The following is an 18370-nucleotide window of genomic DNA, read 5'->3' as shown; positions in this document are numbered from 1 at the left end:
GATATTCGCTTTGTTATCTTTCCTTAACCACAATTTTTACGATTTTGCTATTCAGTAACCCATTTCATTACGAAAATCGACAAGACAAAATCAGTTGTTTGGTTAACCTGTCGATTATCGCGAACTAAACGACAATAATTTTGGTGTTGTTAAATCAAACGATAAAGAAGAATTAGTGATTTTAATCAAAACTGTGAAATTAGATGAAAAAAAACTTATTTAAAAAGCGTGAGTATGGCGTTTGAGTATTTGGCTTACGATTTATCGCGTGGAGAGGAGGAAGTGAGCCCTCAAATAGTTGATCGAAGTTTGCTCCGGCATGTGGACAATCCTTTCGATTTGGATGCAGGGGAGTTCCAGAAGTTATTCCGTTTAACTCCAGACTTGACTGAGGACGTAGTTTCGCAGCTTGACAGCCATCTGAGAGGTTCCAGAGTAACAGCGATTTCGACTGAAAAACAGGTAAATTTGGTAACATTCAAGCTAATTCAGTTCTAAATTCTGCCTTTATACAACTAGGTTCTAGCTGCACTGCGATTTTTTGCAACCGGGTGTTATCAACGACCCGTAGGTGAGCAATGGGGAATATCTATGAGCCAGTCATCCGTTAGCCGTAGCATTCATCGGGTAACAGCTGCAATCAACAGCTCCATGTTTTGCGCAAAGGTGAGATTTCCCATGACCCAAGTGGAGCGGCAAGCGGCAAAAGAAATTTTTGCTTCAGCAACCTCCCCGTTTGTGGGAGGTACCATTGGAGCTATCGATTGCACGCACGTGTCAATTTTGGCCCCGAAACGTCATGAAGAAGCGTATGTCAACCACCACGGCTACCATTCGCTTAATGTCCAAATGGTAACAACATAATTTGTAAAGTATTCAAGAATCAAGATTCCCTTTTAATGTTTTACAGATATGTGATCCTACACTTAAAATTTTAAACGTAAATGCCAAATTTCCGGGAGCACGGCACGATGCATACATTTGGAGTTCCTCTGCGGTGCGAATGGTTATGCAACGGAATTTTGAAAATGGAAACCATAACTTGTTTTTGATTGGTAGGTTTTTTAATCTATTAATAAATATATTTAAATAAAAATAAGGGAATTAAAAATCAAAAATTCTCTGCAGGTGATTCCGGGTACCCTTTGGAGCCTTGGCTGATGACTCCTCTAACAAACCAACCGGAAGGTACTCCGAAATTCTTGTACAATGAGGCATTGTGCAAAGCTCGTAACCCAGTTGAGAGACTTTTTGGTGTTCTTAAAGCAACGTGGCGGTGCTTGTCTCAACAAAGGACACTCTTGTACGATCCAGGATTTACTGGACAAGTAGTTAACGCGTGCTCAGTTTTACATAATATTCGTTTAGGAGAAGGAATATACCAGACCGAAAATGAATTCACAGAGCCCAGAACAAACGACATTTTTGTAAACCAAGATGCACCATCCTCAACAGCAAAGCGCATCCAAGACCGACTGATTGCTAATTTTTTTACTTAAATACTACTTTCACTCATAATCATTCCGCATACATATCTATGTGAACACTCGGGTATAAATAGTTAAAACATTTTCATATTTATTGTTAAAACCTTTTATTGAACAAAATTATATGCAGATTCAATAAAAACAATTCAGTCTTTAACTTCAGTTTACATACAGTTTTAGGTTACAGGCACATAAATCTATTTATGTATATAGGTATGCATAAGCGTATGTACACATGGTTTATAAATTCAAAGATCAGTATATTTGTAAAAACGAAAACAATACATTTTAATTCATTTAATCAATGTTACTTAACATTACCACAGCATGTTTACTTATAAAAAATAAAAATAAAAAGTAACTTCAGGTACTAAAAAAAAAATTATGTATATATGCACATAAAAAGGAACTGCGGAATTTGTTTCTAATCTACATACGGTAGATTGCATTCGTTAGATTGTTGAATGCTTCTGCGGTAGCGCTTAGACCATTCCCCAATACGGCTATTGCCTCCGCCAGCATTTTATTCGCCTGGGCACTTGCAGAGCTGCTTTCGGCTAAGATCTATTAAAAAATAGCAAGAACAATTAATAAAATGCCACTTTTATGTGTTGAAAATAAATTACCTTTAAAGCATCTGCTTGTTGTTTCGCGACTTCTACTGTTTCTCTACTCGACTGGGCTAGCATCTATTAAAAAACAATCACCAATGGAAAAACATAATATAATAAAATTATTTTACATTAAGTTCAAAAGAAATTACCTTTAGTGCATCTGCCTGTTTTTCTGCTATTTCTAAAAATTTCTTCCGAGCATTACCGTCTTCTTCCATGCGCTTTCTTTTCAAGCTCGCCCGTGGTGTTCTCCTGTCTGAGATATGGGAATTACCTGACCTCAGCGTGAAATTCTCTGCCAGTGGCGTCCGTAAAGGCGACGGGGCTTCCGAAATCACCCTTTCATCTTCCACTTCGATACCCATTTGGATTACCTAAAAATTTACACACCAGTAAGTTACACTTTAAAACATACACTTCATACAATTTACCTCCTCCAGTGGAATATTTTCAGGGGTTGAATCGTGGCCCTTCATATACTCCTCCCCTATGAGAGCAGACACCCGCCTCTCGAATTCCGTTAGGGGCTCCTCACTGATAGGCCTGTTTCCCGTTAAAGCTTGTTGCCTTCGCCTATTCCGTGCTTTAATGCTGGTGCGGCTTTTTAAGTCCCGCCATACCTTTTTAGGGAAATTATTAACAACTCTCTACTTTTAAGTAATAACACAATATTTTCTTACCGTTTGCCATTGATTCACCGTCTTCACCGCTCCACCCAGACTATTTAATTTTGTTGCAAGCTCGCTCCACTTTTTATCGCACTCAAACTTACCATGGAGGCTGTGGAACCTAGATCCTGCTAGACCCGGGACTTCCATTAGGTAGTCAAGCAGGTGATTTAGCTGCTCGGATGTGGCACGGCTTCTTTTGGTAGCTGTCGATGTCATCCTAAAGCAATATACAAAAATTATTAATAAAACAATAAATTGAAATAAGCAGTTATTTTATTGTACTTACTTTGTACATATATTTTTGGTAAAAAACACTCACTGCATTTAATAGTTTGGCGTCTATGTTTTTTTGTTTCTCTTCTTCATGTTATTCGCTCATTCTGACATTTAATTTGACAAAGATGCCACTCTCTATCAGTTTGGATAAATAGAAGAAAATAGATGTTCAGTGTTAGTTAACATAAGTTAGTGAATAGCACAATCGACAGTGCAATCGACAAATACTGAAGAGAAAAATAACAATTTTCGAATCGATAAGAGTTAGTGAATCGCACTACAGAGCTGATGATGTAACGATAAGGTGGATGGAGGAATCTAGGATGAGAAATTTAATATGTCAAGGCTTTAATTTAAAAGCACCAGCTCTGTCTTATCAGAGTTTACTCCGAGGCCACACCTAGTAGCCGAGTGTCTGAGTACAGCCAATGGCCTTTCGAAGATCTCAGCCATGAATGAGGGGAACGGTCTCGATACCATTAGAATCAAAACTTCGTCAATAACAACTAGCCAAAGAAGAAGCGAAAACACACCACCCCTCGGCGTCCCCTTGCGCACAAGTCTAGAGACTTTAATCCCTCCTGCCGCCCTACAGCCTAGCGGAGACGAAATAGCAGGGGCAGATAGATCTTTCCACCTCTATTAATTTTTATAATTAAAAGCACCCAAGTTCATTGTTTACCCTCCAGAGATTTTTTCACAGTCCCTACCACCTCATGTTAGGATCTTTCCGTGGGTTTACCCTTCATGCTGGAGAAAATTTGTATTCAATGTGCTCTCAAATGCTCTCGATAGATCTCTCAAACACCTTTATAATAAAAGAGGTCTGAAGTCCTTTGCCGAGTCGTCACCCCTCCTCCCTGCGGAGACGAGCAAAAATTTCGAAGTTAAGCAACTAGAGCCAATATCATCAATGAATAAAGCAAAAAGTAGTAGCCTTATGAAATCACCGGTAGTCTGAAGAGGTCATAAACTGATTAGAGGAAGCATAAGCCGCTATAACATAATGTGGTATCCCATGTCGAAATACAATATTTAGAAAAACCGGTATACACAGTCTATTTGATGTTAAGATGGAAACGCTTCCATAAATACAGCTCAGTGGACCGTCCACCATCAAAGGCTGGGTGCTGTGTTGGTATAATCAAATTTTTAACGGCAAAATACATACAAGGTTAAGTTCAAAATAAACAAGACTGAGCTGAAATGGAAACGCTCCGGTCGGTTGCTCTGATTCTGAGTTTATTTATTCAAAATAGTCCGCTCTGGTCTCGATACACTGTTTTCCGCGATCTAAAAGATTTTCGAAAGAGTGTTTCAGGACATTGGCCAAAATGTCCTTCAGGATGACGGTACAAGCCTTTTGGAAAGCCTCTACGGACGCAAAAAGTTTTCCTTTTATGGCCAAATACAATTTTCCAAATAGATAAAAGTAACGGGGAGCCATATCAGCCGAATACGGTGTGTGATTGATGATTAAAATGCGATTTCTAGTCAAAAAATCAGTCATAAGAATGGATCGATAAGCGACAGCTTCCTCCTTCGCGGTATTCAGGGCAAATTTGACGAATACGATGCAACAAACGCTTCAGAACACCAAGATAGAAAATTGCATTGACGGTTTGACCCATTAGCACGAACTCCTTGTAGACATTTCCCTTGGAATCGTACAAATAAATGAGCATCGACTTCATTTTTGACTTCTCCAAACGCAATTTTTTGTGTGGTGGCTCATCTGGGGCCTTCCATTCGGCACTTTGACGCTTAGTTTCAGGTTCATGTTGGAAACACCACATTTTATCACCATTTACAATGTGGTAAAGGAAGTTCTCGGCTTTTCTCGGATCTTCAATGAGGTCTTTCGAATGTTGAATTCTGAGCAATTTTTGGTCCTCAGTTAACTTGTGCGGAATGAAACGTGCCCAGACCTTCCGTAAGCTAAAACGATCAGTTAAAAATCGATGTTTTAGAGATATTTAACTTCGATTCCATGAATTTCAACGTTGATTTCGGATCATTTTTGGTAAATTTACGAACAATTTTGATGGAGTTTTCGGTGATTACTGGTTTTGGGCAGCCCGTATGTTCATTGTTGCATTTATGTGCTCACAACCATCTCTGAATCATGTAAACCACTCATGAACTCTGACACGAGATAGACAATCATCGCCATAAACTTTTTTCATCAATTCAAATGTTTCCGTAAACGTTTTACCGATTTTAAAATAAAATTTGATATTAGCTCTTTGTTCGAAACTAATTATTGTACCGATGACACAAACATACTGACACTTTAGATACAATAACTTCGCTTCCACTGAACCGAATGTCACCAAACTTTCCCTGGAAGTCAGCTAGGGATGTAACTTTCAACGCACTAACTTATTAAAAAGGTGGCGCCATCAAAAACATGTTTATGAAGCCAGTCTTGTTTATTTTGGACTTCACCTTGTATTATACAAATATATTTTAGACGAAAGCTTGAGAATCGATTTTGAAAATCATCAAAGAACTTGTTCAGTTATGCCTAACTAATGCGAGGGAAAAAAATTCCCAGAGTTATAACTCCACATACGCAAGCCATTACTGGCTTTTCTTTTTTTTTATTCCCGTTAAAGTAAAAGTCATGCTCAATATAGCCCTCAACACTTAGATTTACATAGATATAAATGTGAAGAGATGTTAGTTCCAAAAGAGACGTTTTCCTACCATGGGTCTATAAGTCATAAATCTCCTTAAAGCTTTTCTTTTTGCATTAACTTTATACATAAATCCGCAAAAACTATTTCTTACTACTTTTCACATGAAGTGAGGAACGTTGATAAAGAAATGACTAAAAACTTTTTCAGTTTTGAACTGAAAATTAGTTTGTAAAAAAATACATCTTTCATATGCATACGCACAGTGGCTCACAGCTTGCATGAAATTGCAGGCGAACTACTAAAACTTCGAATGCTGTATTTTGAAAGCTAAAACTTTTTTCGAAAAAATTTAAATATCAAATAATTTATACGCAATTGCAGTATAAGAAAGGTACTTCATATATTTTTTTAAGCTTTAAATAAAAAATATTAAAAACAAAAACACAGAAACAGTTCAAAATTTTATGTTTTATTCATTTTTTCTTAAGTTTAAGTTAAACTAATGTTAAGTTAACGAAATCTTGACGTATTCCAAGTTTCGAAGCACTTTGGTACAGATTATCTTTTAGAATACATAATACCCTCGACAAACACAAAATTTCTTACTCCGGCTGCTGACATACATACATATGTATATGCCCATACCATTACACTGCCACCACCATGTTTCACAGTCGGTTTTATGTTGCTTTTGTGGAGCTCTGTATTAGGTTTCTGCCAGACGTAAGACCTTCCATCTGAGCCGAATAGGTTGAATTTGAACTCGTCAGAAAATATTACCGTTTTCCAGAAATCAAAATCTTTAATTTCGAGCTCTCTGGCGAAGGCAACTCGGCTTAATTGATTTTTTTTATTTATGAATGGCTTCTTTCGTGCTACTCCACGAATTCTGCTCTACTCATTATGTTAGCAAATCATTTAACTAAATATTTACATTAAATTTTTTTTAAATTGCGACAATTTTTCATTCTCCAATAATTGAAATTCATAAACTGGAACTGCATGAAATAAGCTGTGAGCCACTGTATGTATGCATAAATCCATTTGTACGCACATATACTTATATTTTTTACTGACAACTATACGTACATATGTATGTATACGTTCATCAGTGCTTTATCTTGAACTTTCATATCAGCAAAAAAATTAGCACACCCATTAACTCGTTGAGCCCGGCGTCGGTCCCTAGGGACCGACAGTGAACTTTCCGTTTGGCCGGCGTCGGTCCCTAGGGACCGACAGTGAACTTTCCGTTTGGCCGGCGTCGGTCCCTAGGGACCGACAATGAACTAAGACCGATAGTTAAAAAATAAATGTATAGTAATTTTAATGAAGTTTATTGAAACACTCTAAACAGAATATATTTTCAAAGTGTACTTTTGTCTGCTGCAATTCGTTTCTAACTAATCGCTCCAGTCTCCAGTCTGAATATTCCCGATTGCTCGCTCGTTGCCGGCCAAATGGAAAGTACAGTAATATCGATGCCGGGCTCAACGTGTTAACAATTTCACCACAACTTCACAACGCAGTGCAAATCAAAAAAGTCAATTACCTTTTCACTTACGCACCTACAAACATACAAACATAGAATCGTACTCGTAATAATCATAACAAATAAAATAAACAAACAAAGTGTGTGTGTGTAGGTGCTAAGGTGAATAAGCCGCCAGTAATGCGCAGTGCTGGTGGCAGCAGGCAGTAAAAACTCGAAAACGTAATCACTTACAGACGATAAAAACGGAATAATTGCAACGCAATAGCAGAACAATAACTTACCACCCTCACTTGGAAAAAGGAAATAAACAAGTAGAAAGTAAAAAACAACTGGATCAGTGGGAATAAAGATTAGAAGCAAAAGGTTGGAAAATGTTTTGTTTTATCTACTGATAAGATACGAGGTGTTTGAGGCTTATTTACATATAAGAGTATAGGGTGTTACGTTTAGGGACTTGTTTTCAATCGCATCAATTCGATTGTTAACAGTGGGTTGGTGCTGAGTATATTTTGTCCACTGTCCAGTAAAATTTTCCTTCAACTGAGATCACCTGATTGGGCATAGTTCGTTTTACCAATTGCCCTTTTTTTAATATGAGCGATTCCCTGTAAAGGGATCCAGTTTTTTGGGTATGGTGTACAATTTCTTTAAAAATTGGTTTATTTGTAAGCTTGAATATAGTAAGAACTACATACGTATGTAAACTGAAAAAAAAAATGTTGAAAAAAGAATTAATGATTTTGAGGTTTAGAAAAGCTGAACATATTGGTATTAAATTTTTTAAAACGAAATATTTATATTTATATTTTTTTATTTTTTACGATAGAATATACTTACTTACGTCTTATCTCATTATTCAAAATTTACTTGGGAAAATATTCTTTTGTCCTTTGTAAAAACTAATCAGATTTGTTTCTTATTTTGGTGATTATTAGCTGAGACTATCTTCAGTATCCCCGGAAGTTCCATAGTGGAATTCCATTAACTTTTCGAATTCTTTTCAAGCAGGTACAACGAACAGCTCATTTTTTATAGGAACCCTTAACGAACAAGCACATCGCTTCATATTATAGACTAAGACATTATAGATAAAACTGGAATTAGCCTTCTCGGCATGCGATCTCACACCTATGGATTATTTTCTTTATGGATATCTAAAGTCGACAGTCTACGGCACTAGATTTTCTGACAGTGAAGATTTGCTGCATTTTTGCGGACACATCGCCATAACTACAAGTAAAAGTGGTCGAGACTTTTGGACTTCCATGGGTTCATTCGAACCAAACGCGACGCCCGTATATCCGAAGTCATTTATGTATATACATACGTGCGCGCACTTATGCATAAAGCTGGGCACAGACGGACAATAAATCCAAACAATCGGTTGGCGTAGTTGGGATCGAAAATTGATTTTTGTCAACTTGCAATCGATTGCGTGTGTGTGGTGAAGTTGACGATTTTCCCTTCAGGTTCTGCAATAGGTTGCGTGTATGTGACCTGAAGTTCTCGACTTTCCTCATTTCTTTTGAAATTTTGAAGTGTGCACATGAGCGTACAAATGACGACTTCAAAGAATCCTGCACCCAATTGGTCGCTTTTTTTCGTATTCTTTTCTTGCCTTCTTTTCATGCACAAATAAATACCATACTTTATAAACTTTTTTTCCGCGTTCCATGTTTACTCATCGACGATAAGCGAGTAACTAAAATTGTCAACAAATCGACACGTGTGTGGGAAACTAGTTTCAACCGATTGTTTTGATTTGTTTTACGTCTGTGCCCTGCTTAACGGATGCAACATAAAATGCTCAGAATAATGAGGAGTCGATTTAGCCATGTTTGTTCGCCCATGTGTCCATCAATGAAGCTTGGTATGCATATTACCCTTTATCCAAGGTAGTTTGGTAATGCAAAATAGGCAATTTCGACCAGTAACTAATAATGTAATTTTCAAAAAAGAAAAAAAAACGTGATATTTTTGTTATAAATGGAATAAAAACTACTCACATTTATTCTGAGATTACTGAGGATGAACTCAGATTTTATTAAAAAACATACAAAAGAAATATATAAAGCGCAGTGGTTTTCAAATATGAGAAACAAAATCTTCGATAAAAAAGAAAAAAAATTCCAATATGAATAAGTTCATGCGGTTTTTTTTCGAAATTTGAAACTTTATTGACGTAAAATGGTTACAAATTTAATATTCAAAGTATTGTCCATCGCTTACTACTACTTTTTCCCATCTTTCTGGCAATTCACGGATTCCCTTTGTGAAAAATTCGGTCGGTTTTGCCGCAATCCACGAATCGATCCATTTTTTGACTTCATCGTAATTACGGAAGTGCTGGTCAGCCAGGCCATGTTGCATCGATCGGAAGAGATAGTAATCGGATGGCGCAAGGTCTGGACTATACGGCGGGTGGGGTAGGACATCCCATTTGAGCGTTTCTAAGTATGTTTTGACCACTTGTGCAACATGTGGCCGAGCATTGTCATGTTGCAAAATAACTTTGTCGTGTCTATCGGCGTATTGCGGCCGTTTTTCTCGCAGTGCTCGGCTCAAACGCATCAATTGTCGTCGGTAGACATCCCCCGTAATCGTTTCATTCGGTTTCAGTAGCTCATAATACACAACACCCAGCTGGTCCCACCAGATACACAGCATAACCTTCAGGCCATGAATATTCTGCGCCGACGTCGATGTTGAAGCATGGCCAGGGTATCCATACGTTGCCCGACGTTTTGGATTGTCGTAATGGACCCACTTTTCATCGCCAGTCACAATTCGATGCAAAAAACCCTTTCTTTTGTGCCGTTGAAGCAGTTGTTCGCATGCCATAAAACGGCGTTCAACGTCTCTTGGCTTCAATTCATACGGCACCCAATGGCCTACCTTTCGGATCATTCCCATGGCTTTTAAACGTTTGGAAATGGTTGATTGATCAACTCCCAAAGTTTTTGCAACCTCTTCTTGCGTTTGAGCCGGATCTTGATCGAGCAATTCCTCCAATTCGGTATCCATGAACTTTGGCGGCGCACCCTCGCGTTCTTCGTCTTCCAAGCCAAAATCACCACTTTTAAAGCGTGCAAACCACTTCTGGCACGTTCGCTCAGCTAGAGCATGCTCACCATAAACTTCCACCAAGATACGATGACTTTCGGCTGCTTTTTTCTTCATATTAAAATAATGAAGAAGAATTCCCCGCAAAAACACATTATTTGGCACGAAATTCGACATTTTCAAGTGTGGTAAAAATATTGTTGTTTACGCTTCAAATAAAAAACTTATACTGACGTTTGTGCCTTACGACAGTAGCTCTCCAATGAATGTTTGGAAATGTGGATCGATGGAATAATAATCAAGTTACGCCATCTGTTGTAAAACCGCACGAACTTATTCATAGTCCTATTAAATTATTTTAAAAACCTATTTTATCGTAAAAAAATAAAAAAATATATATTAATTTTTAATCAAGTAACCTCTTCAAAAATTCTCCAAATTTTCCAAGCTTTCAAATAAACGAAATTTCTGAAAATTGTACGACAGTGTCCTATTATTTGGACATGGAATCGCTCATCTTAAAAAACACACCCCTTACACAGCTGTAGAGGAATATGCCCTCATTAGATTAATATAGCAAATATGTACATATGTATGTATGTCTGTATACTAACGGTTCCAGCGGACACAAAAATGAGTCAACTAAAGGCTAAGCATTGCTAAAAACTTATGCGCCTAAAATTTGCAGAATGACAAATGTAAATGTTTATTTATTATATATTGACGTCTGATTCTTTGTTAGGCTCTTGACCGCGTACTCTTGCATTCGCATATATTTACTGGGTGCCACATCAAGACTATATGAAGTTTTATCACTGAGAATCATTCATACGCAGAACCAATTGAATTCGCGAAAATCCATTACACTAAATGCAAGGCTTTTATTTTGTCGGAGACGTAAAGTTGCCACAAAGATGATGCGATTTGATAGCGTTAAACTTCTTTCATTCAGCTTTTCGAACTCTAAATGTATTTTCCTCAATAGCAGACGAACAATTTCTAGCTGTCAGGCGAGATTAGATGTTCCATTGTCGAAATTAAACCGCGAAACAATCCTGAAAAAATCTTCAAAGCCATCAATTTCACGAAGTTGTCAAATAACTCCGCAGATTTTTTATAATTCTTTTCCAGCGGTATTAAGCTGTTTCTCCATATAAAAAGAGTTTCGTGCAGTTGACCGACTAGTCGCCTGATGATTAGAATTCAAATGTGTTATGCCCAATCTGTCAAAATCTTAGCCACGCGCGCGTAGGGCAGCTAAGGAGAAGGTGTTGAGATGATTCCGCTCCATACTCCATACAGCTAATGCAAAAAGGACTCGAAGTAAAGCTGAGTCTCACAGAATGATTACCTCGCGGGTAGTGTCCCGTAAGGACACCCACAAAATGCGAGGGCTGAGATTTCGTCAACCTCAGAAAATCCCTCAAATGCTTCCGATTCACTCATGACCAAAAAGACTGCTCGACCTTACAAGTTTGTGTACTTGCCCAGCGGTCGCTGAGTTGACGCAAAGCTCACTCACAATGGTGAAAAGATTTTAAAGGTGTACTTTTAGCAGGCCGCGTTCGGCTCTCAGCGGATTCGACAGAATCAACTGATTTGCTGGCGTCACTTGAGATGTATTTCCTGAGATTGTGTTGGTGGTACACAAAAAAAAATCAGCCAATGACACTTCGTTTCCGTCTGAAAAACGACTAATTAGACGAGAGTGTGAATAAATGTGAAGTGATCGTGCAGAATTTGGCTGAATCTCCCGAGTGACGTGCCAGCTGAAGCTCCCCTCTCAATTTTCTCTTTGCTCATAGTTAAAGAGAAAACCTTGTAAATCTGTAAATCTATCATACTTGTTAGTGAATAGAGAATTTCGCTTTATTTACTAATTTATTTGCTCATCCAAAGACTGCAATCTTTCGTCAACGTGCGCTTACGCAAAATTTTGAGTATCTGCTGGCCTCGTGTTATTTCCATCAGAGGCAGAAGATTTGGCTGGATAGGATTTGGCTTAGAAAGTTCAAACTGGTTTTAGGAGAAATAAGGATAAGTTCTTCACTAAGTTTTAGTGTATCTTATAGTGGAGAACCGCTACAATCTAACCTAACCAAATTCGGAACTGCTGCACTGTGTTAACCAGGAAAAATTGCATGCTTAGTTTATCAGCTCTTTCAAGTTTCTATGGAGTAAATTTTCTAAAAAATGGTTTATATACTTACGTAAATATATGCACTCTATGATATTAATATGGATATCAAATGAAATACTATCCAGGTAATAAGAAAAACATATCTTTCCTTTCCGTGAGAGTAAATATAGAATTATTATAGTATTCATCGCGAATACTTTATTTCATAGGAAGTTCAACTATTTTTTTACGCCTTTATATTGGTCTCACTACTTTTTTCATGAAACTACAACTTTATTCTGAAAAAATGGTATACATATAGCAAATACGTAGCATATCCTTCGCAGCGTGAATATTCGGCCGAGGCGACGACTTAGAAGCAGCTGTAATGAATCCATTTTTCAACACCCGTCATGATGCGATGAAGAAAACCCTTCGTTTTTTGCCGCTGGAGCAGTTGTTCACAGGCGAAAAAACGACGTTCAACATCCTTTGGTTTTAACTCATAAGGAACCCAAGTCCCCTGTTTCTGAATCATTTCCAAAGCATGCAATCGCTTGAAAATGGATTGGATTAAATCTGAAGTAAGCACTTCTTGCGATTGACACGGATCCTCAGTGAGCAATGCCTCCAATTCAACGTCTTCGCAGGTTTTTGGCCTTCCTTCACGCGGACGAAAATGACGATTATTCGGCACAAAGTCAGACATTTTCACAAAACCAAAAATACATAATACGAAATCAAAATCACTAATGTGTCGAAGCAGTTTGTTTACCATTGTTTGTCTAAGCTTGGCATCTATTGACAAACAGCGGGAACTTAGTTGCGAACCAATAAAACGGCGAGAAGAACGCACATTAGCACATATTTTTTTAACATATTATTGTACTATATTTTTCCTAGCCAAAAGTAAGCAAAATTTTATTTTAAAGCTGTATATATCCAAGGCGCATTCATTAAAGCTGGTGGCACTAGACCAACAACAATATTTTGTACATTTGATTGTCAAAAAAAGTATTGGAAAAGGGAAAACAAATAATGAATTTGCCTTGTTTCACTCTAGGCTGACAGCCACATGGACACGGCGAAAGAAAAAAAATAAATCAGCTGATTAACCTATTTAATAGATTCACCTTGTCTATTATCTTCTTTCTTTTGATATCCATATTCATATCTTTAAGAAGTATAAATATTTAATTTTTTTCAAGTGAAGTCCTTTAAAAATTGGAATTGATGAGAAAATGAAAAACTGAGTAGGCATCAATGCAAAATCTATAATAAAGTTTCTCGTGAATTTAATTGATTGCCTTTATAACAACGTATAAAGTTGAACATTGTCGGACGATGTCACCAAATGCGACAAATGAGATCGAGAATGCGTTTTGAATTCAAGTTTTTCCCAAATATTAAATATTTACAAATTAATTTGCTGGATATGTATGTATGTATATTGTACACATAATCGTACTTGTGCAAGATTTATAGCTGTCAGGCAATTGTCATCAACAGTTGTAACTTTTATGTGTTTCGCACGCTCTATTTGCGCCCGTGGTGAGTGATATGTGACAGATTGATGCTCGTAAAAGTGGCCACAATTTATTGAATTCCAGCGATGCGTGGATGTGCTAATAGCCAATTGATTGCCAAATAGAGTCTTTACAGGTATATACATACATACATACATATATTAAATACAAAATGTAGTAAATCAGAGTATGCAGGTAAAATGAATAAGAAATAATTTAGACCGAAAACCATTCGTATAAATGTGCTTGTGTATTTCAATCAAAGAATCTAGCAATAAATTTAATTCTCATTCAGAGACCCATAGGAAAAAATTCAATGCAATAAACTTGATTGTTGTACGTATGAATGTGGATGTATCTATAATGCTCCAAATGCCGATATATGTATGCATTTTTTATTTATATATTATTTTGACACTGACTGCTTTTTCCGCTCGAAATCTTGATTGTCAGTCAGTGTCACACCTCCGTTTGCAAGACGGGTTGCCTGAAATGTGCATTTATTCAAATTAAATTTTTTTTCAAAATTATCAAAATGATAGAAAATAAAATTACCGAATTTGCGGATAAGAAAATCTCTTTCCGAGAAAAGTCAATACATCTGCTGAGAGTGGAAGTTTGGTGTGGATTTGGGGTTGGATTTTGCACTGATGCTAATTTTTTTCGGGAATTCTGCCCATATAATAAACATTTTATAAGCTAACATTAAAAATATGAGCTTGGAATTGCCCGCCAAGGCTCCTATTATATTTCAAGTTTTTAGTAGGTATCAAAATCGGCACCAACAGCTGGTACTAAAAAAACGAACAAATAGCCTCATAAAAATTGATTTACCTTACAAGTTTGTGGAGCTACGGATGAGACACATGGTGACGTCATTAAATGTTTTGAAAATATGGGCAAATTATATGCCATCGGACTGGTTGATATTCTAAACCCAACCGTGGTCCAAGATAAGTGATGAACCGGACAAGGGAGACTGAGAAAAAATAATTTTTCTACAAGCCTCATGTCAGGAAACGAAAATTTGATATAAGCTTCAAATGTCCCTCGCTTCTAGTATAGATTCGAAAGGCCTAAAATATTAGGCAGCCGACTTATTCGAATTTGTTTGTGCATGACTACCATTCGGTAGTGCCTGGGTTTGAAACCCCCGTGGGCAAGAAACACCAAAATGATCGGAAAGGTGATGTCAAAACGTCGAACGTGTTTCTGCCATGAAGAATTTTGTCTTAAAGCCCATCAAAGTAATTAGAAAATTAAAATTTTAATGTGTCAACACAAATTTTTCACCCACATTTTGGTTTATATTTATTAACTCTTACGTACATATTTATCCCAAGAAGTGTCAAATTTTTCATAACCTTAGTCCTTAGTGCTTTAAGAAAAACCTAATTTCTCACAGTTCATAATACATATGAGTATAACTGGGAACGAAACAACGGATGCAGCGGCAAATCGGCTGCGGTCTCGTTACTAATAGTACCATCAAATCAAATCAAGAGAAGCTTAGAAATTAACAGCTAAGGCTAAGAGACGTAACCTTACACCAAATTATGGGCACCGCTACGCCAAGCGAAGTACTTACTGGGAAGTACGATCAAAGGAGCTTCAGGGAACTCGTAACCAACAAACTGAGAATGCTCACGGGCATTCTTACTGGTCACTGCATATTGCGTAGCCATCTGCACAGAATTGATATGGTCCACTTACTCCTGTCGTTTGCGCGACCAGTCTCCGGGGACTCTAGCACACCTTCTTGTGATGCTGTAGCGGGAAGAAGAATAAGTTATCGTGGCCTGATGCCGCCGGAAGAAAGGCACATATGCTCAGCCCAGCCCAGCTCTATCTTAGGTTTACTAAGGGAAGAGGGTTCTTGTGATGCATAATTATTAGTAGAGGCCACCAAAGGCCATGAGACCGAAGTAAGAGTTAATTTCCACTCTACACAAGAGCTTTAATTCGGAGGAATAGTATGTACATAATGGATCTAGACAAATAACTATGGTAGAATATAACTGAAGCCCTGCGACTAAAGCAACCCGAGTACTCGGTCATCTTTGGTATTTAATAGAGGAGAGTATGTATTACATACCCACTAATATCGAAGATATGTAAATTTGGATAATTTGCGACGAACCAAGATCAAACCAGGTATTCCACTGGGTGCCTAAGTGCCTTTTTACTTCCGTGTATCGAAACGAAGATCAAACAAAGTATTCTGAATGTTGGTGTCCGCTGTCCACTGCTATTTAGCTTTCATGTCTCGTACATAGCTCAATCGCCAGAGGGAGTTCCACTAACCTCGTTCGCCAATGAGTGTTTAATAGTGACGCCCGGGAATGGCTTTGAAAACTTGTGTAAAGTTTAAAAAGAGTAAATGATGACCCCTCCGATCTTTCTCGATTTTTCACTGCTAGGAGCCTTAGGCCCTACTAAGCACACAGACACCTTACTGGATACATTGACAAAGCAATTTAGGAATGTTCCCAAAATACCACATACACAGGGAAGCATGTAAACTCACAGTAAAATCACGTTTTGCAAACAGTTTCTAGGGGCTGTTTTCGTAGAGTTGACACTAAAATTAACTAAAGCGATTTAGCAATACGTTAGACAACCACTGGACCGGACGGCATAACAACAGACCTTGCAAATCAGTCACCGAGACTCAATCACTACATATTGCAAAGGATTTAAGCTGCCTCGTGAGACCCACCGGAACTTTCAGTATACAGGAATGCTATAGACGACATTTATCCAGAGTACCTCACCATCTTTATGGATTACCAATTCCCGTGGATCTTTATCAAAGCCTTACCGCCGGCGAGGATCTTCAACTGTCTCATGAGACCAGCATTACCTTGACACAGTTACGTTTCGAATACTGTTATAGGTTAGATTAAAATCCTATCTATCCGAAATTGACCCCGACATACTCAGCATTATTCCAGCAGAGTACCTACTTAAGCCCACTTATCTAAGAACCCTCTTCCTCTGGACCCTTTCCATGTCATTAGATGAGATTGACGATGACGATCTATGCCTTCACTGCTATTAACAGCGCTTAGTAAAGCGCTACAACAACGACTTAACGTGGAAACACTTACAGCTGCGATCATGAAAATAGTTTTTTTTTTAAACTCAGATATTTCTTAAGTTGCAGTAGAATCCAGAATCGGTCCCGGCATACTCAGCTAGCACTGCGTTAAATTACTATAGCGCTTGAGCTTATTTATTTATTTCAAATTTTAATAACTTTTTTTTATGAAAATATTCCTTAATCTCCTAGAAAAACCATAAATGTACAGGGTAGCCAATATTCGACGGACCCATCTGGCAACCCTGTATCTTTAGACAGAGAAGTCAGATTGCTTAATGACATACCGCGTTGGAAGCGTCAGTCCAAGCAGATTTTTACCATGAAACAGTACACGCCTTGCGAGCGCTCCCAAATTGTTGAAATTTACATTCAACAAAAGAAATCAATTGTGAAAACTCAACGTGCGTATAAAAAATTAAACAATGTGAAAAGTGCGCCTTTTAAGAACACCAAAGGTATGACCAAGGTTTGTACGACTAAGGCGATCGGATGAGAATATTGCTCTTGTACGGGCCAGTGTTGAGACGTCGCCAAGGACATCCCAAAATCGCCGTTCTCAGCAGTTGGGCATTGCTCGGACCACTTAACAACCAATTATCCGCATTGATTTGCATTTATTCCCGCAAAGATTGTTGCCTGCGTACAAGCCTCGTCGATTGGAATGCGCCCAAAAAACACATGGGTCCGTTGAATATGGGAAACCCTGTATATTCAAATTTCAAAGATTGCAAATTTTAAAAATTCTCAGAAATATTTCTTCAAAATCCCACACTTGTTAATCAAAATTTTTTGAAAAAAAATGCAAGTTTGCGTTGATTTTTCGCCAATTTATTTTATTTATTTTTATTATTATTATTTATTTAAGAAGAGTCGAATCCGAATGAATTTTTGGAAATTTTTCAAAGATTTTGTTAATTGTGTAAAAACCTTGAAGCTTTAAGCTAACACAGTATGTTGCACTATACTTTTATAAAAACATAAAAAAAATTAAAAATAATTAAAGCTTTGTTGTTGTTTTTGTAGCAGCAAAAACAGTTGTCATGCAAGCATGGTGAATGCTACTGGAATGAAAGTACTTGGTTGAATATAAGTCCGGGTCACTCCGGTAACATAGAACTGTCGTGTGCACGAATGAAAACTCGGTGGTTAGTTGCGTTACTATTATTTTCAACACAAACGTATGGCCTTGTGAAGGAACCGCATCTAGAACCATTTATTCTCTTGCGCTCTTCAACCAACTCCTCCAACTACGCCTTCCCTTCGGTTTGACACCATCGAAATTGCTCGTTTCTGGGGCCTACGGTTAAACGACATCGACGTCTACAATTGATGGCAAGCCGATCCAGACAAGGTAACAACAATCAGCAGTTTTAT

At 37.7% G+C, this 18370-nt stretch overlaps 2 protein-coding genes across 2 annotated transcripts; one reads left to right on the top strand and one right to left on the bottom strand.

Annotated features, from left to right (window-relative positions):
- Positions 1 to 220: 220 nt before the first annotated feature.
- On the top strand, positions 221 to 1626 carry LOC129238225 (putative nuclease HARBI1). The gene is made up of 4 exons (XM_054873266.1): positions 221 to 462; positions 520 to 852; positions 911 to 997; positions 1618 to 1626. Exons 1-4 carry the CDS (start codon positions 235 to 237, stop codon positions 1624 to 1626), a joined length of 657 nt encoding a protein of 218 aa, XP_054729241.1. The 5' UTR covers positions 221 to 234.
- A 218-nt stretch (positions 1627 to 1844) lies between these two features.
- LOC129239309 (uncharacterized) lies at positions 1845 to 3128 on the bottom strand. The gene is made up of 6 exons (XM_054874728.1): positions 3059 to 3128; positions 2782 to 2989; positions 2533 to 2721; positions 2251 to 2475; positions 2114 to 2176; positions 1845 to 2051 (listed from the first exon to the last, which is right to left on the bottom strand). The coding sequence occupies exons 2-6, from the start codon at positions 2986 to 2988 to the stop codon at positions 1917 to 1919; spliced, it is 819 nt and encodes a 272-aa protein (XP_054730703.1). The 5' UTR covers position 2989; positions 3059 to 3128; the 3' UTR covers positions 1845 to 1916.
- Between the last annotated feature and the right edge of the window lie 15242 nt (positions 3129 to 18370).

This window comes from Anastrepha obliqua, chromosome 2, assembly GCF_027943255.1.
Source record: "Anastrepha obliqua isolate idAnaObli1 chromosome 2, idAnaObli1_1.0, whole genome shotgun sequence".
NCBI classification, from domain to species: domain Eukaryota; kingdom Metazoa; phylum Arthropoda; class Insecta; order Diptera; family Tephritidae; genus Anastrepha; species Anastrepha obliqua.
This window is presented reverse-complemented; position numbering and strand designations above follow the sequence as displayed.